The sequence below is a fragment of the Dreissena polymorpha genome, chromosome 7 (genome assembly GCF_020536995.1).
Source record: "Dreissena polymorpha isolate Duluth1 chromosome 7, UMN_Dpol_1.0, whole genome shotgun sequence".
In the NCBI taxonomy this organism is placed as follows: Eukaryota; Metazoa; Mollusca; class Bivalvia; order Myida; family Dreissenidae; genus Dreissena; species Dreissena polymorpha.
This window is the reverse complement of record NC_068361.1, coordinates 35997002-36023222: the sequence shown is the minus strand read 5'-3', so window position 1 is coordinate 36023222 and position 26221 is coordinate 35997002. Positions and strand designations below refer to the sequence as shown.

General features: G+C 35.1%; 1 protein-coding gene across 1 annotated transcript; it reads right to left on the bottom strand.

Annotated features, from left to right (window-relative positions):
* Positions 1–2294: 2294 nt before the first annotated feature.
* On the bottom strand, positions 2295–10752 carry LOC127838486 (uncharacterized). Its single transcript, XM_052366280.1, has 5 exons — positions 10550–10752; positions 9614–9714; positions 5935–6095; positions 2884–3024; positions 2295–2421 (listed from the first exon to the last, which is right to left on the bottom strand). Exons 1-5 carry the CDS (start codon positions 10589–10591, stop codon positions 2309–2311), a joined length of 558 nt encoding a protein of 185 aa, XP_052222240.1. The 5' UTR covers positions 10592–10752; the 3' UTR covers positions 2295–2308.
* Between the last annotated feature and the right edge of the window lie 15469 nt (positions 10753–26221).

The following is a 26221-nucleotide window of genomic DNA, read 5'->3' as shown; positions in this document are numbered from 1 at the left end:
TGACACTGTTTTACGTTTTTTTCTGTCTGGTTAATTGAATGAAGCATTTCCCATATTTAGTGCCATTGTCAAAAAAATACATTAGACTCATGTTTTGTTTACCACTACTATAACACGTATTCTAAAAGTAGAGAGAAATACTCATGTGAATTTTAGTGATGAAAATGTACTGATCAAAGTTTGTTGTCTCAATCTCGTAAATGTATATTGACATGCATGAATTTAAGCTATTGTTGTACAATCAAATGTTGTTAATATGGAAAACAAATAGACGGTATGGATTGTTTTCTAACATCTCTGTAGCTTTTCCGGTGGACCGTGGGAACATGTATTGTTTTGTGTCTGTCCGTCATGTATATTGCTGTCAATATAGTCACTCATAATTACCCTATACATCTTTCAGAAATTTCATATTTCACATGGTGAATGGTAGGTGAAGGTTTTTTAATATAATTTTATATTGGCTAAATCTGTAAATAACTTAAACATTATTTTCCTGAAACAACAAGGATCACCCTTAATCTTTTCAAATAATGCCACTGAGGTCAAAATTGGCCCCGTCTTTTGGTCACTTGTTTTTGAATAGATTAAAACTTGATTTATTTAACATAATAAGTCGTTATTTTAAAACAATTGATACCAATATATTAATATGTTAAACCATCACATTAACATGTTGGAATATATAGATTATTTATTTCCTTAAAGGAATGGTGAATTGTATGACATATGGAGAACATGCCAAAGTATTATAATAAATAGCACACGTATTGGAAATGTATTAAACTTAATCAGTACCTTCGACGTAAAAAACTTCAACAGCAGCATAAAACCGTAGTATAATCCATTCACCTCATGTGCATATATCGAAGTGTATGAGATATGTACTCCGTAAAAAGCGGTTGTCTCGGAGTGTGTAGCAGCACTTAAACATTATTTGCTAAACAAGAAACGAAAGTGTGAGCGTATCGCGAGTTTAATTTATATGATTTATTTGAATCGACTTTTAAAGTTTGTACAGATATTATACATTGTTTGGTCGTCCTGTGGGACTGAATATGGGACGCCTTGAGTGAAACCCGACTAGTAATAGATTTTCCACCAACTGAACTCAAGCGCCGGGAGTGGGAATCCAGGTTGTCCTGTGGCGTTGCTTGTGTTGTAGCAACAGAGCTAGCATTGAAGTTTTGTTTCGAATCGAAATATCCAGATTGATATGCAAGTGGCGATTTTTAATTAAAAGGAAACTAATGCGGTAGTGTTTAAATAAGCCCTAGAATTTCGGGCCGTCAAACAACCAATTAATAATCAACCATTTGTTTTCGCACATTAAGCAAGCTTTGGAAATGATGTTATATGGGTACTTAATTTTGTGGAATATACATGAACTACAAACGTGTTTACTTTTTGTGTTTTCTTTTTCTAAAATGCCCTACATATTTGTTGGTATTGAATGAAATAAACTGTGATGCAATATTGAGCTTTGCAAATAAATGTGCACAGGAAAATCTTTGGCTGTGAATATATGCATATACTTTTAACTTAAGTGTCAACTTGAGACAACAAGTGTAGTTGCAGTGAAAACAAGTAAAGCGGTATTTGCTAAGAATTCAAGAGTTAATTGCTAACCATTGGTGTTCATGGTTGTGATAATATTTATCAAATAGTAAAGTTCTAATATCTAAAAACATACAAGAAATAGTTTGAAGAAAACAATTATATTTACTATATAGTATCGTTATCATAATATTAAAAACAAAGCGCTTCATCTAGGCATAATTTTGCATTTTTTGTTTGGCAATCTCGGTGTGAATTCGTCGCGGGTATAGGAATGTCCTCTTCTTGTCACTCATTAATGATGTTGCTGTTACCGGGGATAAGCCATTCGTCTTTTCCGATTCTTAAATACTATGAACAGAAGTCGATCAGCGTGACCCCTCTTCACGTATTATTCAATATAACTCGCGGAGTGTGCCTTGCGCTGACACGTGGCCACACATTGATGTTGTTCACATGGTTACCGTTTATGAGGCATACGCGTTCATACGTTTGTCAGTTTAGTTTAAACCTATTTATGTTTGCTAGATTGGATCGAACGCCCCAGGCTTATTTTAACGCTCTCGAGTGCATTTCCTGGGCCTAGAACCAGTAGTTGGTGTCTTTAGGGAAGATCAGAGAACGCTCCCAGAGTGAGGATCGAACCCGTGACCTCCCGGTCGCAAGGCGGACACCACATCGATTACACCACGGCCACATTAGCCTGTTTAAAACGCTACTAAAATGAAAATCGATGAGTAAAACATGTATTTTATTGAACAAGAGGAATGTCTTTCTCTGGCCACTCATTGATGTAGTAGGCATGGTTACCCGGAAGGTTCATCACCCGGTCCATCTCACCGTTAAACAATCCGAATATACCACCTGCAAAATAATGAAGTCTTTGATCATGAACGACACTAGGCGATAACTAGTTTTAACACATACAATCAGTAACGCAGAAAAAAAAACGATTACCCGTGTATATTCCGTTATGCATTTAAAAGTGCATCAATAAATATGCGTGTAAGGCTTTTCAAAGGGCATTTCACACTTGGAAAACTTATGAAATAAGCAAGGTTCCTCAAAAATGTGGATCAGGAACATATTCATTACAGCCGCGTCGTGTGAAAAAGAGTCTTATGCAACATAGGCAGTGTGGTTCAAGATCAGCCTGCGCATGTACACTGTCTGCTCATGACCAGGGTTTCATGTCAGCTATACAGTCACACAAGGTTTCGTGTTGACAGTAGCTCAACACAGACTGTGTAAATGCGCAGGCTGTCATGGATCTACGCATACATATATTGTATAGACCTATTTCCTTCAGATCATAAGTGAGTATACCGGTGTGTATAAATAGGATTCTTTTCCCTTGAAATCTTGAAGGAGTTTTCTTGAGTTCCTCGAGTAAACCTTGCGTGCCCTTGCCAGTGTAATAGGGGTCCAGAAGTATTCCTGTGTTAGCGCTCACGTTCGTGATGGTCTCTGAAATAAACCGACTGGCTCTTTAAGTTACAAGAGATTGTTTACTTTGACAGCACATCTTCTGACACGTTTAGATTGTACTTAAACAAACAGCTGTCATGGACAGCGTTACTCAAACCACGGGTGTATTATTTTACTTGTTATTGGAAGTCGCTATGCATTCATTGCCGCCAAATGTTTTTCCCGACGATAAAAGCGTGCAAAGCTCTCATATTGCTCTACATGCATTTACCGGCTTGTGTCATTCTGGCTTAATTTACCTTTTGGGTTGTCACAGAACCAGATTCTAGATAACACCCATTATCTATACCAACCACATTTCTTGTCAATAAAAAAACATGATTTAAGTTCTTTTTGAATTATTGCAGGATTCAAATTTAATGTGACGGGAATTACTCCTTAAGACTTAAGTATAAATCGTTACGCCTTTCGGTATGTGATATTAATTGTTGTACCAAGTACAAACTCCTACTAGTGATATCCGATAATTTTTGTAGGCAAATGTCTAGCATGTGGTTTTCTGCGACGTCCATGTGGACAGACTGTGCTATTAACAACGTTGATTTGTTTTAAATAATGATGTTTATACTTCTGGAAACGCCGTTAATCTTGATTCAATAATTGTAATATCTATCTATTCGAAAAGTATTGGCAGCGTCGTGGCCATGCTTAGGGCTTGTCTACAATTTTTGCAACAAAACGAAAGCTCTCATTTAACAGCAAGCTAGTGTTTTCTTCCACTGTTATAGTATACTAGTAATTCACATTTTCTGTCAGTTATCTGATTGTATGACCCCGAAGAGATATTTCAAGTGGTACCTTATAAGTGTGTGCAAACTATAGGTTAACATTTATACATTAAAACAAGTAACGTGACCATGACAAGAAAGTATATTTGGTCAAAGACATCGCACATTGACCAAGAACGCATGTGTGAAGTTATAATTAAATATATGATGTGTGAGAAAATTGATACGGAGATGTTGCATCTTTAACTTAACCAAAGTTATAAGAACAAAATATGGTTTACTTTAACCAAAGCTCTGAAAGACATACGTGTTAATAGCATCACACTCTCTGTCCGTTCGTTAAAATATTCCGATCGACCGAAAACACAGTACATACATTATTTGCCTTGCCATTAAGTACCAGAAGGCCGATTTTTGCATAAGTATTTGTCATGTCAATGTGGTAAATTTACCCAATCTGACTTTTCCTGGTTTTGCTGGTTTACCAGTGCACAGTGCACTCATACCAGTAACTGACAACTGCTCTGATTAAATCAGGGGTTGGGAAGAATGTCCGAAAAAAGAAATGCACGACCAAAGTAATCACAAGTTAAGTACCCTGGATGTGTGATGACCTAGCAAGCCTTATAGGCGGATTGCTTAAAATTATTACATGAATAAATGAATATCTGATTATGTGTGTAATTATAATGAACAAAACACTTTAATTCATAAAGTCATTATTTGGTCCTTCCGAGCGTCCCCACGAATTATGTCGTAATTTATGTTATCATTGCTCAATTCTTCATTTGATTATACACATATATATGATTAGTCTCAGCATCTACTGGCCGAATGTTGAATAATGTTTCTAAGAAGCTTAAAAAATAGCAACGTCAGACGAAATTTAATCTTTTACCATATGTGGCCAGCGTAGCTCAAGACGAGAATGTACATTGAAGCTGTCTGCTCAACATATAATGTGTCCGCTCTAAAGTGACGAAACATTCGTTGATAGGGTAAATCCTATCGATATTACGAAAATGTACAGGCTGGTCTGGTTCTTTTACGATTTCTTATGGCTGAAGTTCATTTTTTCCCGCTCTTTCAGCATGAAATAATATCAAACAAGCACATTTATAAATGATGGTAATATTTGAATTAAAAAATAATTAAAATTATTCGTTTTTGTTTTTGCTATTCGATTACCTGTGTTTTTATTGTTTGTCAGTTGTTTTTATAGACGTGTATTAAGTTCATAAATGCCAACTATTCAAACACATCTTCCCGCATATGGATCTCACGCATGATTTACTGTGCTTTCCCTTTAAAATTGCGGGTAAAAAGGCTGCATTTGTTTGTGAGTAACGTAAAATTACCGCGGAAATCTAGACAGCAAATTCTACGCTAAAGTATGAATGTTCGTATGTAAACTGTGTTACGTGTATAATGTACCTGATTTTTTTTATAAACAATTACATGATCGACACGTTGGCTGTGTTATGTGTTATATGTAAGTTTTATGAAACGTAATTATTGCGATGCATTCAAAGACATAGTTTTTCAAGTTGTTCATGTTTTTACTGCATCTTTGTTCATAATAAAACAATATAAACGTTCCGATCTTTTTCACATGTATGTTATACTGAACATCAAATATTCAAATACTTTACAAAAGATTTGAATACTGATTTTGCTATTCGTTGAAATCCCTAAAATGCATATATATTCTAAGTTAATTTTTTCACATTACTTGCACCTTTTGATATCATATTTTGTTTAAACTTTTATTTAATTTTAGTCATTTTTGTTTCTAGAAAAGCGCAAAAGTGACATCCGAAATGCAGCAGAGATGTTCGTCTTAACAAATCAGGGGTAGGGGGAGCGCGTGAGGTCATGTCCCGACAACAACAAAACTGAATTTTCTAAGAATCATCTCTTGCGGAATGGCTACAACGTTATTTAGAATATTGCTGGTATTTTGGGAACGGTCCACTCATTGGAAATGAACAATACCTTTGTGTTAATTTAGGCCTTTAGAATATAAAACTAGAAACATTTTATAAGGACAGAAGCTTTCGTTTTTCAAGGCAAGGAACCAGTGACATATTCCATACGTACCAATACAAGGATAGAAGCAAAAATATGTTTAGAAACGTGAAATGGAAAACGTGTTCATTACCTAAAAGCCCCTCCGTAGCAGTCCCATACCCCTCTCCGATGTAGTCATCTATGATATCCATGATGTCATTTGCACCGAGGGTCAGTCCTATGTCCGACAACATTTGGTCGATACGTTTAGTCAGCTCCTCCTTACTTAGGGCGATAGAAACTGCGTGGATTCTGGAATAATTTAAATGGCAATGGTAAGGAGGTGAGAAAGAAAGAGACATTGTTTGGAGTCCGCCTTACCAAACCCTTAACGTTATAGTACAGTCCCTGGGCACCTCCAGTGTGCAAAAAAGAGTGAAAGCTGATTTATATATCATTTTTTAGGTAAATGTCTGAAGTGTCAGAAAATTTTGGGTTGACATACCGCGTGATGGTAGGTTTTTTGTAATCCAAGATGGCGTCCAAGATGGCCGCCAAAAATAATAAAAAAAAACAGTTATCTGTTTTTCAGTCTGACCTTTCTGAATTTGAATAAGATTCTTATTTTTTTCTTGAATTAACATTGGAAAACATGTTTTTGTCGCAAAATATGTCACTTTTGGCCATATCTTTCGACAAATATTTAAAAAAAATGACAAAAAGTATCAAAGAAATGCGAAAAAAGGCATAAAAATTGAAAGTGAGTGCAAACTTTCAATTCTGTTGCTTGTAATTTTATAAATTATTTCAATTTTATAGCTGTGTAGTGTACGGGCATCAATACTCTTTACATTGATGCTTTTTTCTTCTAAAACGGACACGGCATTGTTGACTTATTTCAAATTAAAAGTGGGTTGTGTAAATCAGAATTCAACACAAAATTACATAACTGCCCTATTAGAAATACTTAAAAGTGACTTTGCGTTGTATTTAATAAAAACATCTGTACTATGTGATAAATTCATTGGTTTTGGTACAATAAATATACCTGAAAAGTAAATGAACAACCCATTAAAGCAATGGACTTGTCTGACCTTCCGCCGACAAGTGCAGCCATACGTTTGCACATACTAAGATGCATATATGTTTGCTATATGCAAATGCATTGTCTTATTGAAGTCACAGCAAATCCCACAGACTATGGGTTTGAAGAGTAAGATGGACTTTTACTACAGTCAAACCCAAAAGTGTTTGTTCCAAAGAATCTTGTGTTGGTTTGTTCCTGCACAAAGCGTTGTGTATGCAGGAAAGCTGGTGTACCTTGTTGTTTTTACTGCAAGTGTAAAAGTGGGAAATCAGATGGCTGCTGCAAGAACCCACATGTACTTCTTTCAGTACCAATGGTATTGTAAACTCAACAGCATCCAACAATAGTGATTATTCGGGTTGCACTCTTTAAATTGAATGTATCGCAAATGATCTTTTGACAGAATTCGTTGTCAAAATTAAGATTCATGTACTACACTTCATAATGCATATTTGACATATAGTTCATTCAGTTATGACGTTAAAGTATATGAAATGAACATAATGTCAAACATATCAAACGTCATGGTTTTGTTCATGTATAGTTTAGTTTGTTTAAACATACAATCTTTACAAGAATTATCACGTTAACTGACTCCTTTTTTGCGTAAGTTATACATTATGAAGATGAATGAAATGTTTTTTTCTTTTTGTTTATTGTGATTATACAATCAAATACTTGTTACAAAATTTACAAAATTATCACCTGTTGCAATGTGGGAAAAATATTTAAATGAATATTAATATTGCATTATTTATAATGATAAAGGTATAGTCCTTACAAGAAAGATGTGTTTCGTTAGATATACAAAACCTGATAAATTTATGTCTTATTACTTATAGTGATTGATATTTTTGTCTTATTACTTATTGTGATTACATTGTGATAATTATACAGTCATATACATACATCTGTCCTCTGTTGAAATCCTAATATACATAGTTAATTATGTAAACATTACATTATTAATAAAGATTAAGGTATAGTCTAAAATAATGACGACCGACTGTTGGTGACTCAAGTTATATTTCTTCTTTGTATTGTGATTATTTAGAATGTAAAAAATATAATGCTATATATTATATATTTGACTGACTCTGTTACAGATTTCCTCATGTTCTTCATATATTCAATGCAAATTTGTAGTACATGCACATTTGTTGATATGTAAATTTTACATTGATTATAGCTTGAAAACAAGATATTTGTATTGTATCTAGCTTGTGGTGTAAAGTGTTATGCGTGTACATGGCTCTTCGTCGAACTCGATAACAGCACAGTTATGTACACAAGCTATGGTTTGCGTTAATCGAACCGTTGATAAGTGAAGTATTTTATTTTTCCATTGTTTGTATATTGTAATTATAAGGTGATCGTTATACAATCTTTATACAGATTTACTTTTTATCTGTTACAGATTAACACACGCTTGTTATAAATTATGCAATTACTCAATGTGATATCCATTAATAAACTTCATTGATTCTATGTCAATCGTATTTTTGAAGCCTTAATTATGATAAAAGTGTGTCTTCTATATCAAAAACCAATGCAATAGTCAACAGTAATTTGAATGCTATCCCAATTTCAATATATCCGAATACTAGTACAGTTTACTAAACATCGTAAATCGTGTGTGTGTGATCTCATTTGAAATATTTTTTGCGATAAAGTAATTTAATAGCATAACACTATAAAAAAAGCGATTATTGGAAACTTTTAGCACTTAAACTGTAACTAGAAGTATTTCAAAACTGTTACCATGGCAACCAAACACAATAAATTACATAATTAGAAAAAGAAGATCTCATGTCATCAAAAAATGTTTTAAGAAAAAAACATAAAATCATGCGTTATGTTCTGAATTAAAATTGATGTAACAAAGGTAAAAAATTGTAGTATTTGCAAACATAATTGACTAAACCTTATAATTACCCCACCCACCTTTAAATTAAAATAAGTCAACAATGCCGTGTCCGTTTTAGATGAAAACAGCATCTATGTAAAAAGTATTGATGCCCGTACACTAAACAGGTACTAAATTGAAATAATTAATAAAATTACAAGCAACAGAATTGAAAGTTTGCACTCACTTTCCATTTTTATGTCTTTTTTCGCATTTTTTGGATACTTTTTTGTCATTTTTTTTTAATATTTGTCAAAAAAATATGGAAGAAAGTGACATATTTTGCGACAAAAACATGTTTTCCATCGTTTATTCAAGAAAAAATAATAATCTTATTCAAATTCAGAAAATTCAGACTGAACAACAGATAACTGGATTTTTTATCATTTTTGGCGGCCATCTTGGACGCCATCTTGGATTACAAAAACCTACCATCACGCGGCATGTCCACCCAAAATTTTCTGACACTTCAGACATTTACCTAAAAAATGATATATAAATCAGCTTTTACTCTTTTTGCACACTGGAGGTGCCCAGGGACTGTACTACACTAATATCGTCGATATTAACAATAAAATAGTATATTTTGGCAAATATTATTAACACCATGGCATTATTTTGCTTACACTGTTTTGCTGACAAACGTATGCATGGCGTCCGATGACGTGAGAAAGACTAGTTTTTATGTTAAAAAATATAATAATATACCAACTTCTACGTCATTTGAACATTGGAATAAGCTTTATATAATATTAACTAATGAATCAACATTAAAATTAACAGAAACCATAGCGGACAATCAGTAATCAATAAAAACATCTTTAACATTTGATTTACCTCAGTTTTGATCCGGTAAGATAGTTACCGACAGCAATGCCCGCTGCTGTACATCCTGTTGCTATAGAGACGACAATGTCATCAAAGTTGTCAAAAAGTCCCTGTTAAATAGAAATGCTGTTAACACACATACTCTACACGTTCGCAATTCGCAAGAATAAATGCAACGTGAAAGACTACGTAATAGAATAAGGTAGATTAAAGCGTAGGACGTTACTATTGCATACATTATACACTGCTCATGTAACAACTCATTTTGCAAATCTATCCGGTTTTCGGTTCCACTTAAAGAAAACATAAATACCCATAACAATTACCACGTACTAAATTATTTGTATGATTTATTTATGTCTAACCTCCCGCACAAGGTACATGGTATAATTTCAATAAAAATATCATGATGTATAACTTCAAACGTGTTATAATTCTTTGACAAGGAATAAATATCGGACTACTTTTTATTATATGGCATGGTGGAAATTACAAACAATAACACGTTGTGTTGTATTGACGCTGACCTGGTCAATATCTCAGTATGTATGTATTTCAAATTCAAAGAGGTCATTCCGCGCTTGAGGCTGCATTATGTGATGAAAGGAGTCATTATTACCATCTAATTAAATTATGGCTGCAATTTCAAGCTTTATAGTCGTTCCTGTAAAAGGTCCATTTTAGTGTGGTATTGTGTTTTGGGGTAGGGGAGCCGGAGTTTTTGAAGGAGACCGCACTTGTTCGTAATGTTGACCACCAACCAAATTCACGTGCCTCCGGAAATGAGGATTGAACACGCGTCGCCTATTTTAAACGCGCGAGAACCAACCACTGCGCTAACCAGATAGCCAAACAAGCCCAGCTAGAGCGTGTGTTATATTTATAGCATAGGAAAGGTGCTCGTACGAGATACCAGGTCAGTATTAGCTACTGAAACGTATTTACCTGTTCAATTAGCTCCTGGAAGAGCGAGATGAACGCGAACATACCTGGGGACGAGGCTCCCCCAAGCGGGATACAGTAGCATGGCTCCCGGTACTTATCGCTGTTGCAGTGTCAGAAATATCGAAAACATTAAGTTAATATAAAATGCATTGCACAAATAGTTGTGCGTGTTCAAGAAACAAAACAACAGCACATTTAAAGTTCCTGCCATTATAACCGGTAACCATTTATATATCAATTACACCTTAAGACATCCATACCAAAAATAGCATAAATAATATACTATAAACATACATACTGTCAATGCGTTATCATGCAATATGTCAGTAACACCAGTGTGCACCCAGCATTGATCAATTGGTAAATGCACGATTCTAAGCTCTACAGTTCAGAACACGTAGGGACCTGATATAACCTGCTAGACTGCGCAGTCTCTGAGAGAACGCTTCGTACGAGCACGTTGGAGACAGATACAGATGACTTCCTGCCAACCGATACAGCAGGGCGTTTCCTTTTGCACCGAGTTCTTCTTTCTTCGTGAGATACAACAACATAAAGTATTCGGTTTGTTTAAGAAATTTCACACTATTATTAATTTATGGCAGTGAATAAGTGAAAACATACTATGGGGCTTTTACGTTTTAATCAGTATCGCATATACGTTGAAATATGCCAATACAATTCGCCGAAAAACGGCGTGTTATTATGACGTCGGTATGCTCCTAAAAGCTCTGGTTTTTCACCTATGTTATTTCTCTCCGTGATACTATTTTCAAATCATTTATCTAATTAAAAAATCCCAATGTTCAATTCACTCGCAGATAATGGTTATACAAGTTGCATTTGAACTTACAGCGCCATAGTAAATAAACTAAGGTGTTCAAACTTAAAGTTAATTTCTACTTTGAACACGCTATTGACCTTTTGGATACAAGTTCCTCCGATTTAGCGCCGAAACAAACAAATAGTTCTTTGAAAAATTCTTGAGTTTTAAACTCGTTAAAATCTTTCAATATTGAGTTCAATTCTCAAACATGTACTACGCAATGAACACTATGGGCTGTGTTTACACATGCAAGAAGTGATTTCACTATTATTCCCTATCATGTAAACATAATACATTGAATGAAAAATATAACAATAATAATAGTGCAATGATATCCCTACCTATATATTTGCGTATATTTAGCAAGGGCCGCGGGAGGTTCAAACAAATTAATTTTAAATCGTTTCTCATTGAAAACTTCAATGCTATAAAATGTCACACTCAAAAGCTTGACATATGTTGCTGAAGGCTGCAATATAAGTTTGTATAAACTAATTTTAATGTTTGCATTGAGTTTACTTATAATAATTAAAACTTAAAATTAAATCTATGATAAATTAAGTTATATCTACACGCGTTTAAGCCATATATTGAAATATTATATACATAAATATAAAGAAGGGTTAAGTACTTGATTGAAAGGTTACAGCTACCTGTCCATTGTGCGACTTAGAATTTGCAAAGAGTTTTATTCCATTCTAGCTTACCTTTGACACCCTTGCCACCACAATGTGGGGCGTCAAGCCCAGTTGGCGGCACGTGAGGGCTACTGCGCGGCAGTGATTAGACTGCAGACAGCCCCCTGTCACCACGTGGCGAGCGTTGTTCCTAAGGGCCTCAGCGAACAGAAACTGTAGAATGCGGACCTATGTGGAATATGATCACTAAGATATCATAACAATGATTATATATCAGATCAGTGTTAATCGTTAATCAACGATGCTCTAATTAAATATTGTTAAACATAATTAAGTCTAACATGAAAAGGTTTTATCCTAATCAACATTTTAAAATCTAATTTAGTGCATATAACAACGTGTGCGCGCCTCACTTTATTAATAACGGTTATATTTACCAGCAAGAATGTGAAAAGATCGCGATTGACACATATTCTAATTAACTCGCCATTTTTTTATTCAAAACAGAAGTGACTTAATTTGATCTAAACTTATTGGCCCTCATGAAAAACGGTGTTATGGGGCTCCTTAAATCGAGTTTCATGCAACTATAATTTGCATAAATGATAATAATGTAAGACAAAACTGATTAACAAGCGTATTCCGTTTTATGAAATCCTAATGCATTTAACTTTAGTCTTCAGATAGATTGCATTTCGAAAGCTGGCACATTGGCTATGGCAGCGTTTGAGCAAGATGGACTGAAGATCACGTCTGTCTTTCGCTGTATTAGCCAGTTAATAAAGGTTTCAGAGATGCTCATATATTGGGTTTTGCTTAGCACAACCGTGTTAAATATTGTCATTAAAATTGTTTTAATTATAGACATTACCAATTTTCCATTTAAATATTGAATTTAGTGCCATTCATGAAATTTAGATAAGGTAAACAACGTTTAATTTGGGTCGCTTTAATCAATAGACGGTGTTTTACTAACACAAGTGTGATGTCAATTCGTAGAATCGCTTGCTCATTACCGTGACACTTTTGATATTTATAACTGAATTTGACTCGTTGGTCAGGATTTCGTTGGGTCAAAGTGACTAAAGATATAAAATTTGTTTCGATTTAAATGAAGTAATCTAAAAAAGTATATATTGGCAACATTCCAATGTTAGGTCTCTTTTAGCAAAGGCTTTTAACACTATTCTCGTTTATTCTGCATTTGTTCAAGGTCGTTTGGTTTCACTGGGGTTTTCCTTGAAGCTTTGTATTCCTAAATTTCAGAAAATATGGTTGGGGCAGCCCCAGACTTATGTCTATGCTCTATAGCAAACTCACGCGTCTGAGTTCACGTTTAGCGCAAAATGTTCAAGTTTCATGATGGGTGGCCGGAATACCCAGGCGGGGTAGGGAAATTGCAGATCATCAAAATCTTCGTTTCATAGAACGATTAAAAACACAACATTTTGATGATTTCAGTCATCTTAGGATATAAATATTCATAACATTACACCTTTTGGTATCAAAATGACCGTACATCTTTATCGAGTATAGAAGCATCGTTTCGTTTGTTGAAAAACAAACGTTCAAACTTAGAAGAGTCTTTAGTCTCTCAAAAGGTGAGTAAAGCTTTTACGACTCAGTGTGTCCCAGATCACGCACTGGTATTGACCATTATTCAAAACAGCTTAAGACGCGTGGTAATATCTATTATAAACAATACAATTGGGAAACAACGGATAAGTAGATATTAAGGAATGTCAAAGTTCTCAATCATGAAATGATAACCTAAATACATTAGCAAAAAACTTAAAAAATGTCATAAAATGAGGTATACCTTGCTTCCAGATAATTCTGCGCCAGTAAGATCATCGCGTTTGATAAACACTTGGAACCCATCCGGTACTCCTGGAAGGCTCCAACGATGTATCGGAGTGTTCAGAGAAGTCAGCTACATTGGGGTAGAGGGAAAAGAAGACCTTGCACAAATAACTTTGAAATAATAAGCCCTAGATGAGGTAGAACTGCGTCTGGTAGTAACGTTATAGCGTTCATTTACAAAGTAATTAATTTAAATCCGCCGTACTAGTGTTTTTATATTTCTAGCCCAAACTTAAGGCAATGTAATATTTTATGCATGGAAGTGTTTGTTCAACACCCGTTCGAATTTATGATTGTTTTTATTACATTTTGCATGATTTTGTTTTTAAATATGAAGCCAATATATCGGTACCATTTTCTCCAAAAGTCAAATAACACAGTACGCAGTTAAGTAGATGTAGTTTAATAAAAACGAGATCAATACCTGTAACCGTGATGTCGCATAAATTCAAAAGATTGTTATACTCAACTGTTACATACGATCGGTAAAGACACTATCACTGAATACATTGTAAAAGAGTACAGAAACTGCTGAAGTGAAATGAATTGTACTAAAAATTGGTCTAGCATAATTAACAATCATTCATATTGCCTTGACCTTTGTAAGTCTACGTGCTACAGGAATTATTTACTAAGTTTTACTTTGAACGGGGCTTAATTCTAAACTCGCGGGAACCACTGCATAAGTGTAAAGCAATACCATGTATAACACAGTTAACATAGTAAGATTGGCATATGCCTATATTATGGAAAAAATTTGCTTACCTTCACTATATGCGATGGTATGTGATTCAGGTGTTGTGCCCACGCCGGTGCCTGGTACTCATGCATTTGATAATAACCGTTATCCATGTTAATACCCGGTATCCTGAAATAAAAACCCGTGCGTTATGCTGTCACCAGATACAATTTGGATTCAGTAACAAACCGTAATTCTTAATTACTTGTTTTGAAAATAAGTACGTAATGAAGACGATATTGTAATAAACTCGATTATGTTATGCAAACGGAACTCAATTAAAACCATAAAACTTCTGGATTTTTCACATGGACTTGTTACATACTGCTAACGGTGAGCGTGTGATTGGGAAAACAAGTATTTTAAGAACAGTTTAACAAATACAACTTCAATTTAAGTTTATTTGCCAACAGTATGCGTGTGTAGTATAGCTGTCGTTATCACGTGTCTACGGATAAATGATTGTTTGGAGCTTAATTTCCTTTTTGGTTCTCCATGTATCAGACCCATAGATCAATACTTGCTTTTCAAAGGTTTAAGAGCCTTATCGTAGCATTGTTGACTTCCGCGCTAGATCCTCATATCTTTTCAAGCTCGCCTTAGATTGTATTGGGTTTTAATCTGTGGATGCGTATGTCTTAAACACATTGCTCGTCAATCTGTACATGGCGAGGCCAAGTCTTGCTGAGTTGTCCGCAACGATGTAAGTATTTTCCTGCATCTATTTTTTGTGTGAGAGCGAAGGACCAGATCTTTGAGACAGTCGAGGTCGTCCAACTGTTTCTTAATGTTTCCTATAAACTATGTTGGTCTTCTGGTCCTCCGATGACTGCATGACCCAGTCTGTGACCAACAGGAACAGAACTGTGAGTGTAAGCAGCCTTGTCTTTATCTGGTTCTTATTGCGAAAGCCTCATTGAGTTATCTGCTGCGGACATTTCTGCAGCTCATCCCATCATAAGACTTTATGATGATGTTTGTGAACTTTAATTGTACTCCTTATTGTCTCGGAAGTCTCCAGAAGGACTTCCAGCCTTCGCTGTAGAACGCCTGCTCATAGTCGATGTATTTGATAAAGCGAGGGCGTGTTTCAATACATGTATTGCTCCGGAATGGAGCACGGGATGCGACCTGATCCGTACAATCACCCATCCTTTTGGGCCGTTTGTGAGTAAAGAACATAGGGGTCTACAGCGCATTTCATTCGGTTAATAAAGATGCGATTAACACATTCATTATGATTGGCAGTTATTTCTCGGAAGTTTGAACAGAAAATAAGGTCGTTTGTATTGAGGCTAGATTGAATAACCCTCTTTCCACTCTGTTTGTATTACCTTTTCTTCCCATAAATTGATAAAGTGTGAGTTTAGTAGCTCCACACTGGTCTGGACGTAAGCCTGCGTCGATTCTGCCTGTTTGCCATCATTTTCTGTTCTTCGATTAATCTAGTAATGGCGTTGCGGATCTCTTCCTTGTGGATGCTCATAATTTTAATTGGCAGATCGATCGTGTCTTGACGAATATGCTTAGCTTTAGCAGAAGGTAGCTTGTAGAGTAGCTCCTAAAAGTTTTCGATAACATCTTCTTCTTGCCTTCACCATCGTCTATCGTCTCTCCATTCTTGTCCCGTACAGGCCTCTCTGGTGTGTGATAATTTTCTGCAATTAGTGATGGAGTACATCTCATTTATTTTGTGTTGTGTGCTGCATCTGCTGCTTGAATTACTTGCAGCTCTAGGTAGAACCGCTCGTCTGCTCTTATAGTTCGTCGGGTATTTCTATTGTCGTCTATGTACGCGTCTTCGGCTGATAATTTTCTTTTCTGTTGTTGACTGTAGCTTTGTTTGTTTCCTTTCTTCAACTATTTGTCTGTGCTGATATCCACATTATGTGGGTCGAAGAACTCTTTGGAATGTTGAAGTTATATCACTTTCTGCCAGTTTTTTTCTATCGTCTCTTCCTAAAGCAGCTCCTTAAGGACCTATCACGTTTTGGAGAGTGACTATGAACTCTTCTTTTTTTCAAGGTGCCTTTTAGCGACGCAGTGTTTTGACGCTGGCGTGGACTGGATAACTGTTCTTGATCTTCAGTTTCAATCGGTCGACTTGGAGATGATGGTCTGAGCGTATGTCTGCTCCTTGCTTGAGACATTCATTATAAACAAGGCGGCGAAACATCCTCACGATTTACAAATGGTCAATCTGGTTCTACGGGGCCAAGTCTGGAATACTTATGTTGCCTTTCTATCCTTCTTCGGTGGTGGAAACCAATTCCTCCAATGACAACGTTTCTTGCGGCGCAGAGGTCAAACATCTCATTGATGTCATTCATCTCGCCTATCTCTTGCTTTCCAATGATCTTCTAATACCCTTTGGTTGTCATTACGGATCTTTGCGTTAATATCACTTATACAAAATGATGTGTTCACTTTTTGTCCATCTTGCAATCCTGCTTGTCGTCTGTACTCGCGTATTCGGATGTAGCACTTTTGTTATGTTCATAATTATCATATTTTAATGGTATGAAAAGAGGCTGTCATTGATCTGAATGCCACCCACCATACGAGCTCTCTCTGTGCAAACTTGAATATCATCCAGGGATGTGTGAATGTTCTCGCGCATTCCCCGAGGAAAGAAGTAACTTCCATCTCGATTTGCTAATTCCTAAGATGTTAAGGTTGAACTTTCTCATCTCTGTTACCATTCCTCTTCTGTCTCGTACATGATTAAGGCATTCCATGTACCGATGTTAGTGGAAATTGTGGTTTAGACGATAGTGTTCAATTTACGGTTCCAGTTGGCTCAGGCGATCATCGCCTGGAATCATACGCCGTTGATATGGTGGTCAATCATCTCTCAGGTCATTGATATATATATATATATATATATATATATATATATATATATATATATATATATATATATATATATATATATACATATGTGTTATTCTATTCCTACGCGTGAATATAAACAAGTTTTGTTTTTTACGCAATTTGAATCAAAATTACCCAACACATCTATACTAGTTATATGTTATAGGCAATTTTTATATTCACAAGTGTATAATAACTTAATATCTAGATAATATCGAAAAAAAATATCTTAGAAAGTATGTAACTCAAATTGATGAAGACAAAGATATGAGTCGCATAATGAGACCATCGGTCTTATGCTTCGGGGCCTTTTTTCAGGATTGTTTTCAGGCGCCTCCTCTTGGAAGGAATAGGTCTTGTGATGGATACCAACACATTTATATTTGAGCGATATACTCGTGATGCATCTTGTCCTGTAATGATCTTTAAATGCACATGTGATGAAGCAACTGAATTGTCTTCTAATTTATGTAACATTTTATTCTGTTATTCAAATGCGGGCCTTTTTCTGACCATTTTGTGAACAGATTTTTGAGTTAAATTAGGAAATTCTCGAAAGGTTATTCTCATTTATCGCTTTAGATAATGTGTAGCAAAAGAAAATGGAAATGAAAGGTGTTTGTTCAAGTGTATTCCGAGAAGATCACCTCTAAATTTGACCATGATTACGTTCAAAAACATCATAACGATATATCCTCCTTTTATCTTATACACTCACATTAGTAAAAACAATCAATTTTTCTACATTTATGTCAACTTTGATAATGATACTGGACAACACATCATTTTTGCTTGATTCATTTAATTACCAAGCTGGCAGAATTTAGTTAAATACTACAATAAAATGTCTAGAATAAAACACTGAATTGTTAAAAAAGGTGCAAGTTCACACTCAAACGAAAAAAAGCTGGTAAAAAATCAGTTACCCCTTTTGATCCGATTATAAAAGAACTGATAAGCAATAACATGGTACTGAAGAATAAAAGGCAGCAACAAGATAACCTTAAATACTTTGCATTACATTATATACATAGTCTTAAAGGTATATATACCTTAAAACAATACAAATATACAGTTTATTTGAATAAAGTTGGTTCCAAAAGCTCACAGAGCACGGCTCATATTAACCCTTTACTGCTTAGATACGTATGTTCACGCATTATAGGAGTTGACCATCGACGAACAAAACAATGTCGACGATTAAGCAGACGCTTGCAGTGACTGCTGCGTCATTCGACTTTTAAGACATAGCAATGCGATTTCCCACCTCGTACGACGAACTTAAAGACGCACATAAGTTTGCAAATTCTTTTCGTCTTTTCGGGGTATGCCGAGTGTGATCAGATGCATCGATAGTTTCCATGTAAGAATAATTTGTCCGGATGGAGAACAATCACCGACTTACGTGAACAGTAAGCGCAACCGCACCATACATAATAAAGCAACATGCGACGATAAAGTTATTAAAAAAAGCTAATTAATAAATTAGCCATTTACTTGTCAAACGACCTAAACGAATTATCAGCTTTTTCCGTATAATAAAACTCTTTCTAATAGAGTATATTATGTGAGTTTTGGATAAAGATCAAGTTTATCATGCGAGGCTTAGAACCGATGTAGCGCGAGGCTTGCCGAGCGCTTACATGGTTCGAGTCGAGCATGATTAACTTGATCTTCATCCAAAACTCGTGTAATATTCTATTTATCCTATTATTTTCTCCATTTTCTATTAATAATTATCAAAGATCGCATTTTTTGCCGATTTTATCTGTCCGTAGTTGACAAAAACAGATTTTCCGATTTTTTGTAAAAAACAAATCTGATCTAAAAATAGCGATAGTTTAAAGCTTAAGTTTATACGATCGTTGTTATACAATCGATTTTATCTGGTAATAGGATAAATATCAGTTAATACAAAACAAATTAAAAATATGAAATATTATCTTACCTTTAATTTTAATATTTAATTTATAAATAATCCAAGCAACAAAATAACTGCCAATTTTGCATTCACGGTCTTCAATTTTAGCTTAACCATAGTTAAATAAAGACCCTTGTCATCATATCACTATTCAACTGTGCATGAGCATTACAAACTTTCCACTTGGTTACACGCACTTCTTCAATGTTCTATACTGCTGATCTTATGAACAGGATAAGTTTAAACTTGCCTATAAACAGAATGATCGCATGCTATTCAATGTTAATGTTAACCATTTAGTCAGTGTGGTGTTTTAGAGGTGTACAAATCGTAATTTGGAGTAGAGAAATCATTTTTATAACGAAGCCATGAGACCAGTACTTTCACCCAAATGATAATAGTAGCATGTTGCGATGACAATTGACTAAGTGTATGTTACATCAGTTTCAACAACAACGAGAACTAGCACTTAAAAATAGAAATAATCAGGCTAGTGGTACACTTTTGCGGTTTTATAAATAATGCTTAAGTAATTTATCAATATTACATATCGTTACGATGAATATATGTTGGTCCATGTTTGCTTGAGCTGACCCACGTTGCGCGGTGCATTTCCGGCGGCATACACTTTGCAAGTTAATTCCTGCCATACATTGTCTTTAATTCAGAATTTGTATTACAACTGACTTCCCCGTTTGCATACTTCAAATTAAGCTTTGAAACACGCGAGTTGCTCGTTTGGATTCATTCACCTTGCTGTCCGCAAATGCCATTTAATTCGTATACGAAATAGTCGTTTGAAGCGCGCACAATATATGTCATAAGAAAATGATGTGTTAAATGTACCGGTGGTTACATTCGATTGTGGGCGGTTGGTTACTTGTATGTATATCGTGTCGATCAAATCAACTTTCCTAACGGTTAGAAAACCTGAATAACCACAAACGTACCTAGGTTTTAAAGTTACCGTGGGGTAACTTAAACAAGCATTTAAAAAGCGAGGTAAGATCTATTGAGCACATTCTCAAAATATGTTTGCTGTTTTGTTCGATCAAGTGTCAAATTTAAATTTACATAAATATAAAAAAACAATAACAAACCAATTATTGTTATGCTAATCGCTATAATAGTTTTCATATAAATGTAATATTTTATAATATAATGAATTCATATAAAACATCTTTGATGAATGAAAACGAAGTACATAGAATACCGTTCGAACATGTACATAACTACTTTAATTTTACCTCTTGTTAAACTCCTGATACACTGTTTTAACTTCTACCGCAACATAGGCAAACATAAGCATTCATTGAATACTGTTTTTTTTTGCTACTTGTTTACAAGTTGTATTAAGCCGAAAGTGTTGACTAGTTGTATTAAACCGAAAGTATACCATTTCTCTATTTCATAAACTGTAACGTAATAGGCTAGAGTGTAATGATATGTTTTGTAGTTGAATGCATACTCATTAAATTGCATTGATTGTAAAGACAGGGTGTCCGATTTAAACGATTAAAATACAGTTCTTCGTGGGAATAAAACAATATAAATCGGTTTTGGTGTTACAGTTATTTAACCAATTTCGTCTGACAATAATGTTTTCAGTATTGATACATTGCGGATGTAGTGATTTAGTTTTATTTAAGCTCGATTGCATCAGAAGTCTAACACTTATTGAATCGCTCTTGGGTGTGTTTCCTGGGTAAATAGGTACTTGGTGTATTTGGGGGAGACCTAGATAACATTGGGGATCGAATCTGTAAATTCCCGGTCGCTAGGCTGACACCAACTCCATTACTTCACGATGTAGATGTATACCTTGATTAAGTACCGGGGCCTTCTCCAGATTTCTTAGCAAGAAGTAATGTAGCAGTTTCTGTCTTTTTAAAATCACGAAATTCGGGACGAACTTTTGTATTAAAGCTGCAAGTTCCAGCTGTCTAGTTGTTGCTGAAAGACTTCAAATTTGGATGTGGCAATTTGTGGTTGGGGAAGCCTGAGTACAACCAACCAAACTCAGATTGGCAATTTGTGGTTGGGAAAGCCTGAGTACAACCAACCAAACTCAGATTGGCAATTTGTGGTTGGGGAAGCCTGAGTACAACCAACCAAACTCAGATGATCCATTTGCCTCAGGAGAATCCGAGTCGCCCAGGTGAAAAGCGCGGACCAACAACCAGCGCGGATAGACCGACTCCTTATAAACAAGCATGCCTTAATATATACAAAGCCTTAACTGTGTTACTCGATGCGATTCTAGGCGAGTTTGAGTTTAAGAAACAAAAGAATGTGTACAAATTGTGAACGGTCTTATAACAAATACAATCCAAGCTATTACATGAACTGTTTGGACAGACAGAAGAATTTTACACCATCGTGTTATGTGCCTCAAAAACCTTTGTCTCATCAGGTAACGACATCAAACAAATATCGGTAGGAAACGCTTGCGTTCGTTTAAGGTTAACGCTTTTTTCGTGCTTTTGAACCTCAATTTTTTAAACATTAATTGCGACTGTCATCATTTATCCGTGTATTTAACACAACGCATTGTGTTAAGATTGTTAACATGTGTACCTTTTTTGCAAAGTACAGGAAATTTTGCACAGACGGATCTGTGCGTTATCACAAATAAAAAAGCTTCAAAAGGGGATATATACCTAATTTGAGCACAAAATATATTAACAACAAAACAATAATAATATTGAAACACAAATTAGCAAACATACGTTTAATTGAACTGATGACAGTTTTGACAGATACTTACCCAATGTTTTCATCATCGTCTGATTCGCACTCAACATTAGACTAATCTTGTTACTTTAATTAAGGATCATCGTCGGTGTCGTACACAGAGCTTGTGTAATGATCCATGTCACCCTTCAACTCAAACTTTCAAGTAGACACGGACTTAAAACAGGTAGGCCCGGTTCCAATGTATATCATCTGGCGTGGCCAGAACACTTTTGTTATAACGCCGTGGTCTAACCGTTAAAACTTCTATGTTCAGTTTTAACAAAAACAATAATAAAATAAGTCAGAAAATTGCTCCATTTTTCAATGCGCAACAGATAAAAAAGGTAAAATGCCGATTTTATAACGAAAACTGCTATTTTATAAATATGTATATTCTAAAACGAGTGGTATCATCAAGAGCAATCGCAAAAATAATATAATGATACTTAAAACGATGATCTTGTTTTCCGTAAACCGCCCGGGTATTTCCGCCACCTACTTGAGTTGTGACGTCACATTCACTCAACGCGCATGGCACGGAAACTCGTCCATTGTTATTACGGATCGAAGCCTGAACACTTCGCGCTTTATGTCAAGTTTGACACTCAATATCGTGCTATGTTAATACATATCTTTTTATACAAGTTTTATTAAAAACGTGTGCTTTTCTGTGTGTGTTTTTTTGCACGACAAGCGTAATTCGACTGTCAGTGTCCGTTTTTTTCGGGTGCAAAGAACGTGCGGAAAAGGGAAACAATGGACTTTTCGGTTTTGCAAAGGATGATGTTACTCGTAAGAAATGGATTAATAATATATTATTCGCATGTATGTATTAACGGCTTAGTTTAAAACAATAAATTACAACCTTTCTCTTATTATTAAGGACAAATAGGTTAATCAGTGGAACAGCGATAAAAAGGACAAATACATTCCATTTGATAATTAAATAAGCTAGGCTACAGCTAACTAACCAACAAAGTATCAAAAAATAACATTCTTGTACTGATATTTTTTTCGAATAAATTACTATCTATTACACAGATTATTAAAAGACATTTTAAAATGGAATTGGAATAATATTACTAAAAATAGTAATATTATTTACTAACACCATTCATTATGTTATATTGAAATATTCAGATAAAAATGTCAATTGAGGAGGGTTTACAAAAATATTTCAACTTCTCAAGCTGTTTTTATGTAGACAATGTAACGATCTCGATTATCACTTTCATTTCTTACTCGAATGTCCAGTTTTTAATAGCCTCAGACAACAATATATAAATAGACATTATGATCTAAGTTTCTTACGTTTCACGAATGTCCATGGCTACCAGTCAAATTGACACCAGTTACCAATGCTGTGTATTAGTCCATACAGAGTGTCATGAAGTTTATAGCTATTTGGCTGTTGAAATGTGCCTTATCTGTGGATATATCACAGTTGAGTATTACAGACACAGTATGGTTTCAGACATAAGAGATTAGCCCAAGCCCAATTATATCAACAAACAATCACAAAATGTATTACTATCAGACCAGTGCTACGGCTTAGCTAACCAAGGAGTGCAGCTCCATGTCCCACAAATGTCCCACTCTGCCCACTTGGACCTACACCATGCTATTGTTTTGATTATCATGTGATTATAACGGAAGTTGTATTTATCAATGAATTAATATAAGTGTTCACACTGAAACTCTTTAATTATTTCTGGAAGCAATGTTTTAAATTACAATTCATGTAGTTAGAAATATTAACATTCCTTCCTAATCAGAACCGGTACAAGTATCCGTTCTAATTTTTATTATTAACCAGTGCTTTGTGTAACCAAGTCATATTCAAAAAGCTTGTACTGTAGAATAACAATCAAAAAAGTATTTTTCCCCCGGCACGTGCATGAAACACAGTTATGTATTTACTAATCCGTGTTCCCAACACGATGGTTGTCTTGAGCATCGTCAAAATTAACCTCGCTCGCCGAGTTAGAATCATAAAAAATCTGACAGACTGTCGCTAAATTCTGACTCATACATGTACGGTTGAACGGAAAACTCATCATAATCACTATCATACTCCATTTTCCATAAATTTTTCTAACTAAAGCTTCGAGAGATAATGAATCCGAAGCTTTATAACGCCGGTTCGTTATTGAGAGCATAACCAATGGAAGATTTGTGACGTCACTTCCGGAGTGAATGAAAATGGCGAGTACATCGGAATGTGTGAAAAATCGCGACTTTGTTCTATTCGTTCTCGCTAATATCACCGTAATTGAAATGAAATGAGGTGAGAAATAGTTTAGATATGCACGTTTTCTATTAAACTTTTGTTTACGAATATTTTCACCTCCAGTTATAGAGTACACATGTTGCTTAAAGTCCGAACTATTTCGTACTTCTTTCTGCGTTTGAATGTATAAGAACCAAATATATACTTAATGCTATAATACTTTATGTACCAATATTCTATTTTATTTCATGCCATCCTTTACATGTTTGCAACCAGTGTTGTATCAGACTGATCTCGGAAAAGCACGAATTTAGAAAAACCCACTAATCACCCCGGTACAAACAACGCTGGTCCATTAAATCATCCAATGATAGCTTACTTTAAATAATGACGGTTGATACGGTGTGTGATTTCAAAAGGATAATAAATGGGTCATCTTTATTTGTACCAGCAGATAAGTGGTTTTTTCCAAAAAGTTGCTTTTCCCGGGATACATATTTTATTGCGTGCTTTTAAACTGGCTGGCATAATCGATTAACAGTTTATGCGACCCAAAGCGAGTTTGAAACATCCGAACAAAAGAACGTGTGAAAATTGTGATCGGGACTGTGAACAGTTCGAGCCATCCGATAAATCGAGCCTCGCGAATTCGAGCCATCCGACAAATTTTATATGAATATAAAGCAATAAAAATTCGGTGCTTGATGAGAGTTAGAGCCAAACGGAAATTCGAGCCAAGCGAGTTCGAGCCATCGGGTTTCGACTGTACATGTGCTCACCACACATATGTGACTGGTACATCTTGCTAGCAGTAGAAGTATGGAAATTAATTGTAGATCATTGATAATAATTACAAGTTGAAGAATAGATTAACAGATCACTGAAGTTTTAATTCTAATCGTTCAACCACTAATTATTAATACTTAAAACATCGCAGTTGTAGGTGCTACAAATTGCAAGATCAATATGAATTTTGTTCCGAGTAAAAACTTATCTTGTGTGTTGACAGTCACGCTACAATATTGTTCTCGAGTTTTATTATCGCTGTATTTTCTATAAGCGATCTCACACATTAAGCACTGAAGTGCGGATGTTTATATGTTTTATGCGGTTATCCGTGTTCATAAAATCAGAAAACATCTATGAGTTCGTGTTATCAAAACTATTTTGCATTAAATTGATGTGGTATCGCATGGGTACATTTTTTACATGGCTCACCTTACACACCAGAACAATCTTAATAACATGCTTAAAACTTTAGGCAAACAATTCTTGTAGTTTTTCATTTACTTGTCTGGGTTAATTATTTATTGTTCCTTTTAGAATGCACTGCTATTGTACTGCTCTTAAGAATAAATGTCCATTTTCTCACAGTTAGGGCTTTGTGTACATTTCCCGACAAATTATCTCCGATAAATAACACGAAACAAATTGCACGTATCTGAAAATTGAATTAATTATCGAAAAGAAGCACAATTAATGTGTACTATTGACTGTCAGAAGGTTTGCCTTTAAACCGCATGTCCAAGCGTTCAAGTCAGACTGCGGAATAGTCTATTGTGCAGTTGTGTATTGCTGTTATTTTATAAACTTTCTAATGTTGTAAAACACGAGTTGTTAATTGCTCCCCATATGTAACTGTTTTGCAATACGAATATAACATAGTTTAAATGTGCTCAACAGCCGTCCATTCATCATGAGTTTCTAAGTTTCAATTTAACACGAAAATAACTCATTGTTCAAGAAAATTGAACTGTGCACTTGTATTCACATAAACATGCTATTTAAAAACTGCTAATAGTTAAAATGGTATTATTGCCGTGGTGGTGGTATACATTTGGTCTT

Bases quoted from the DNA above. Each gene is read 5' to 3' on its own strand.
- LOC127838486 (XM_052366280.1), bottom strand. From the start codon at position 10,591: ATGTTCGCGTTCATCTCGCTCTTCCAGGAGCTAATTGAACAG. The intron at 9,715-10,549 runs GTAAATACGTTT...TCTATTTAACAG, and splicing joins TCCAGGAGCTAATTGAACAG to GGACTTTTTGACAACTTTGA. The intron at 2,422-2,883 runs GTATACTCACTT...ATTATTTTGCAG, and splicing joins AATCCTATTTATACACACCG to GTGGTATATTCGGATTGTTT.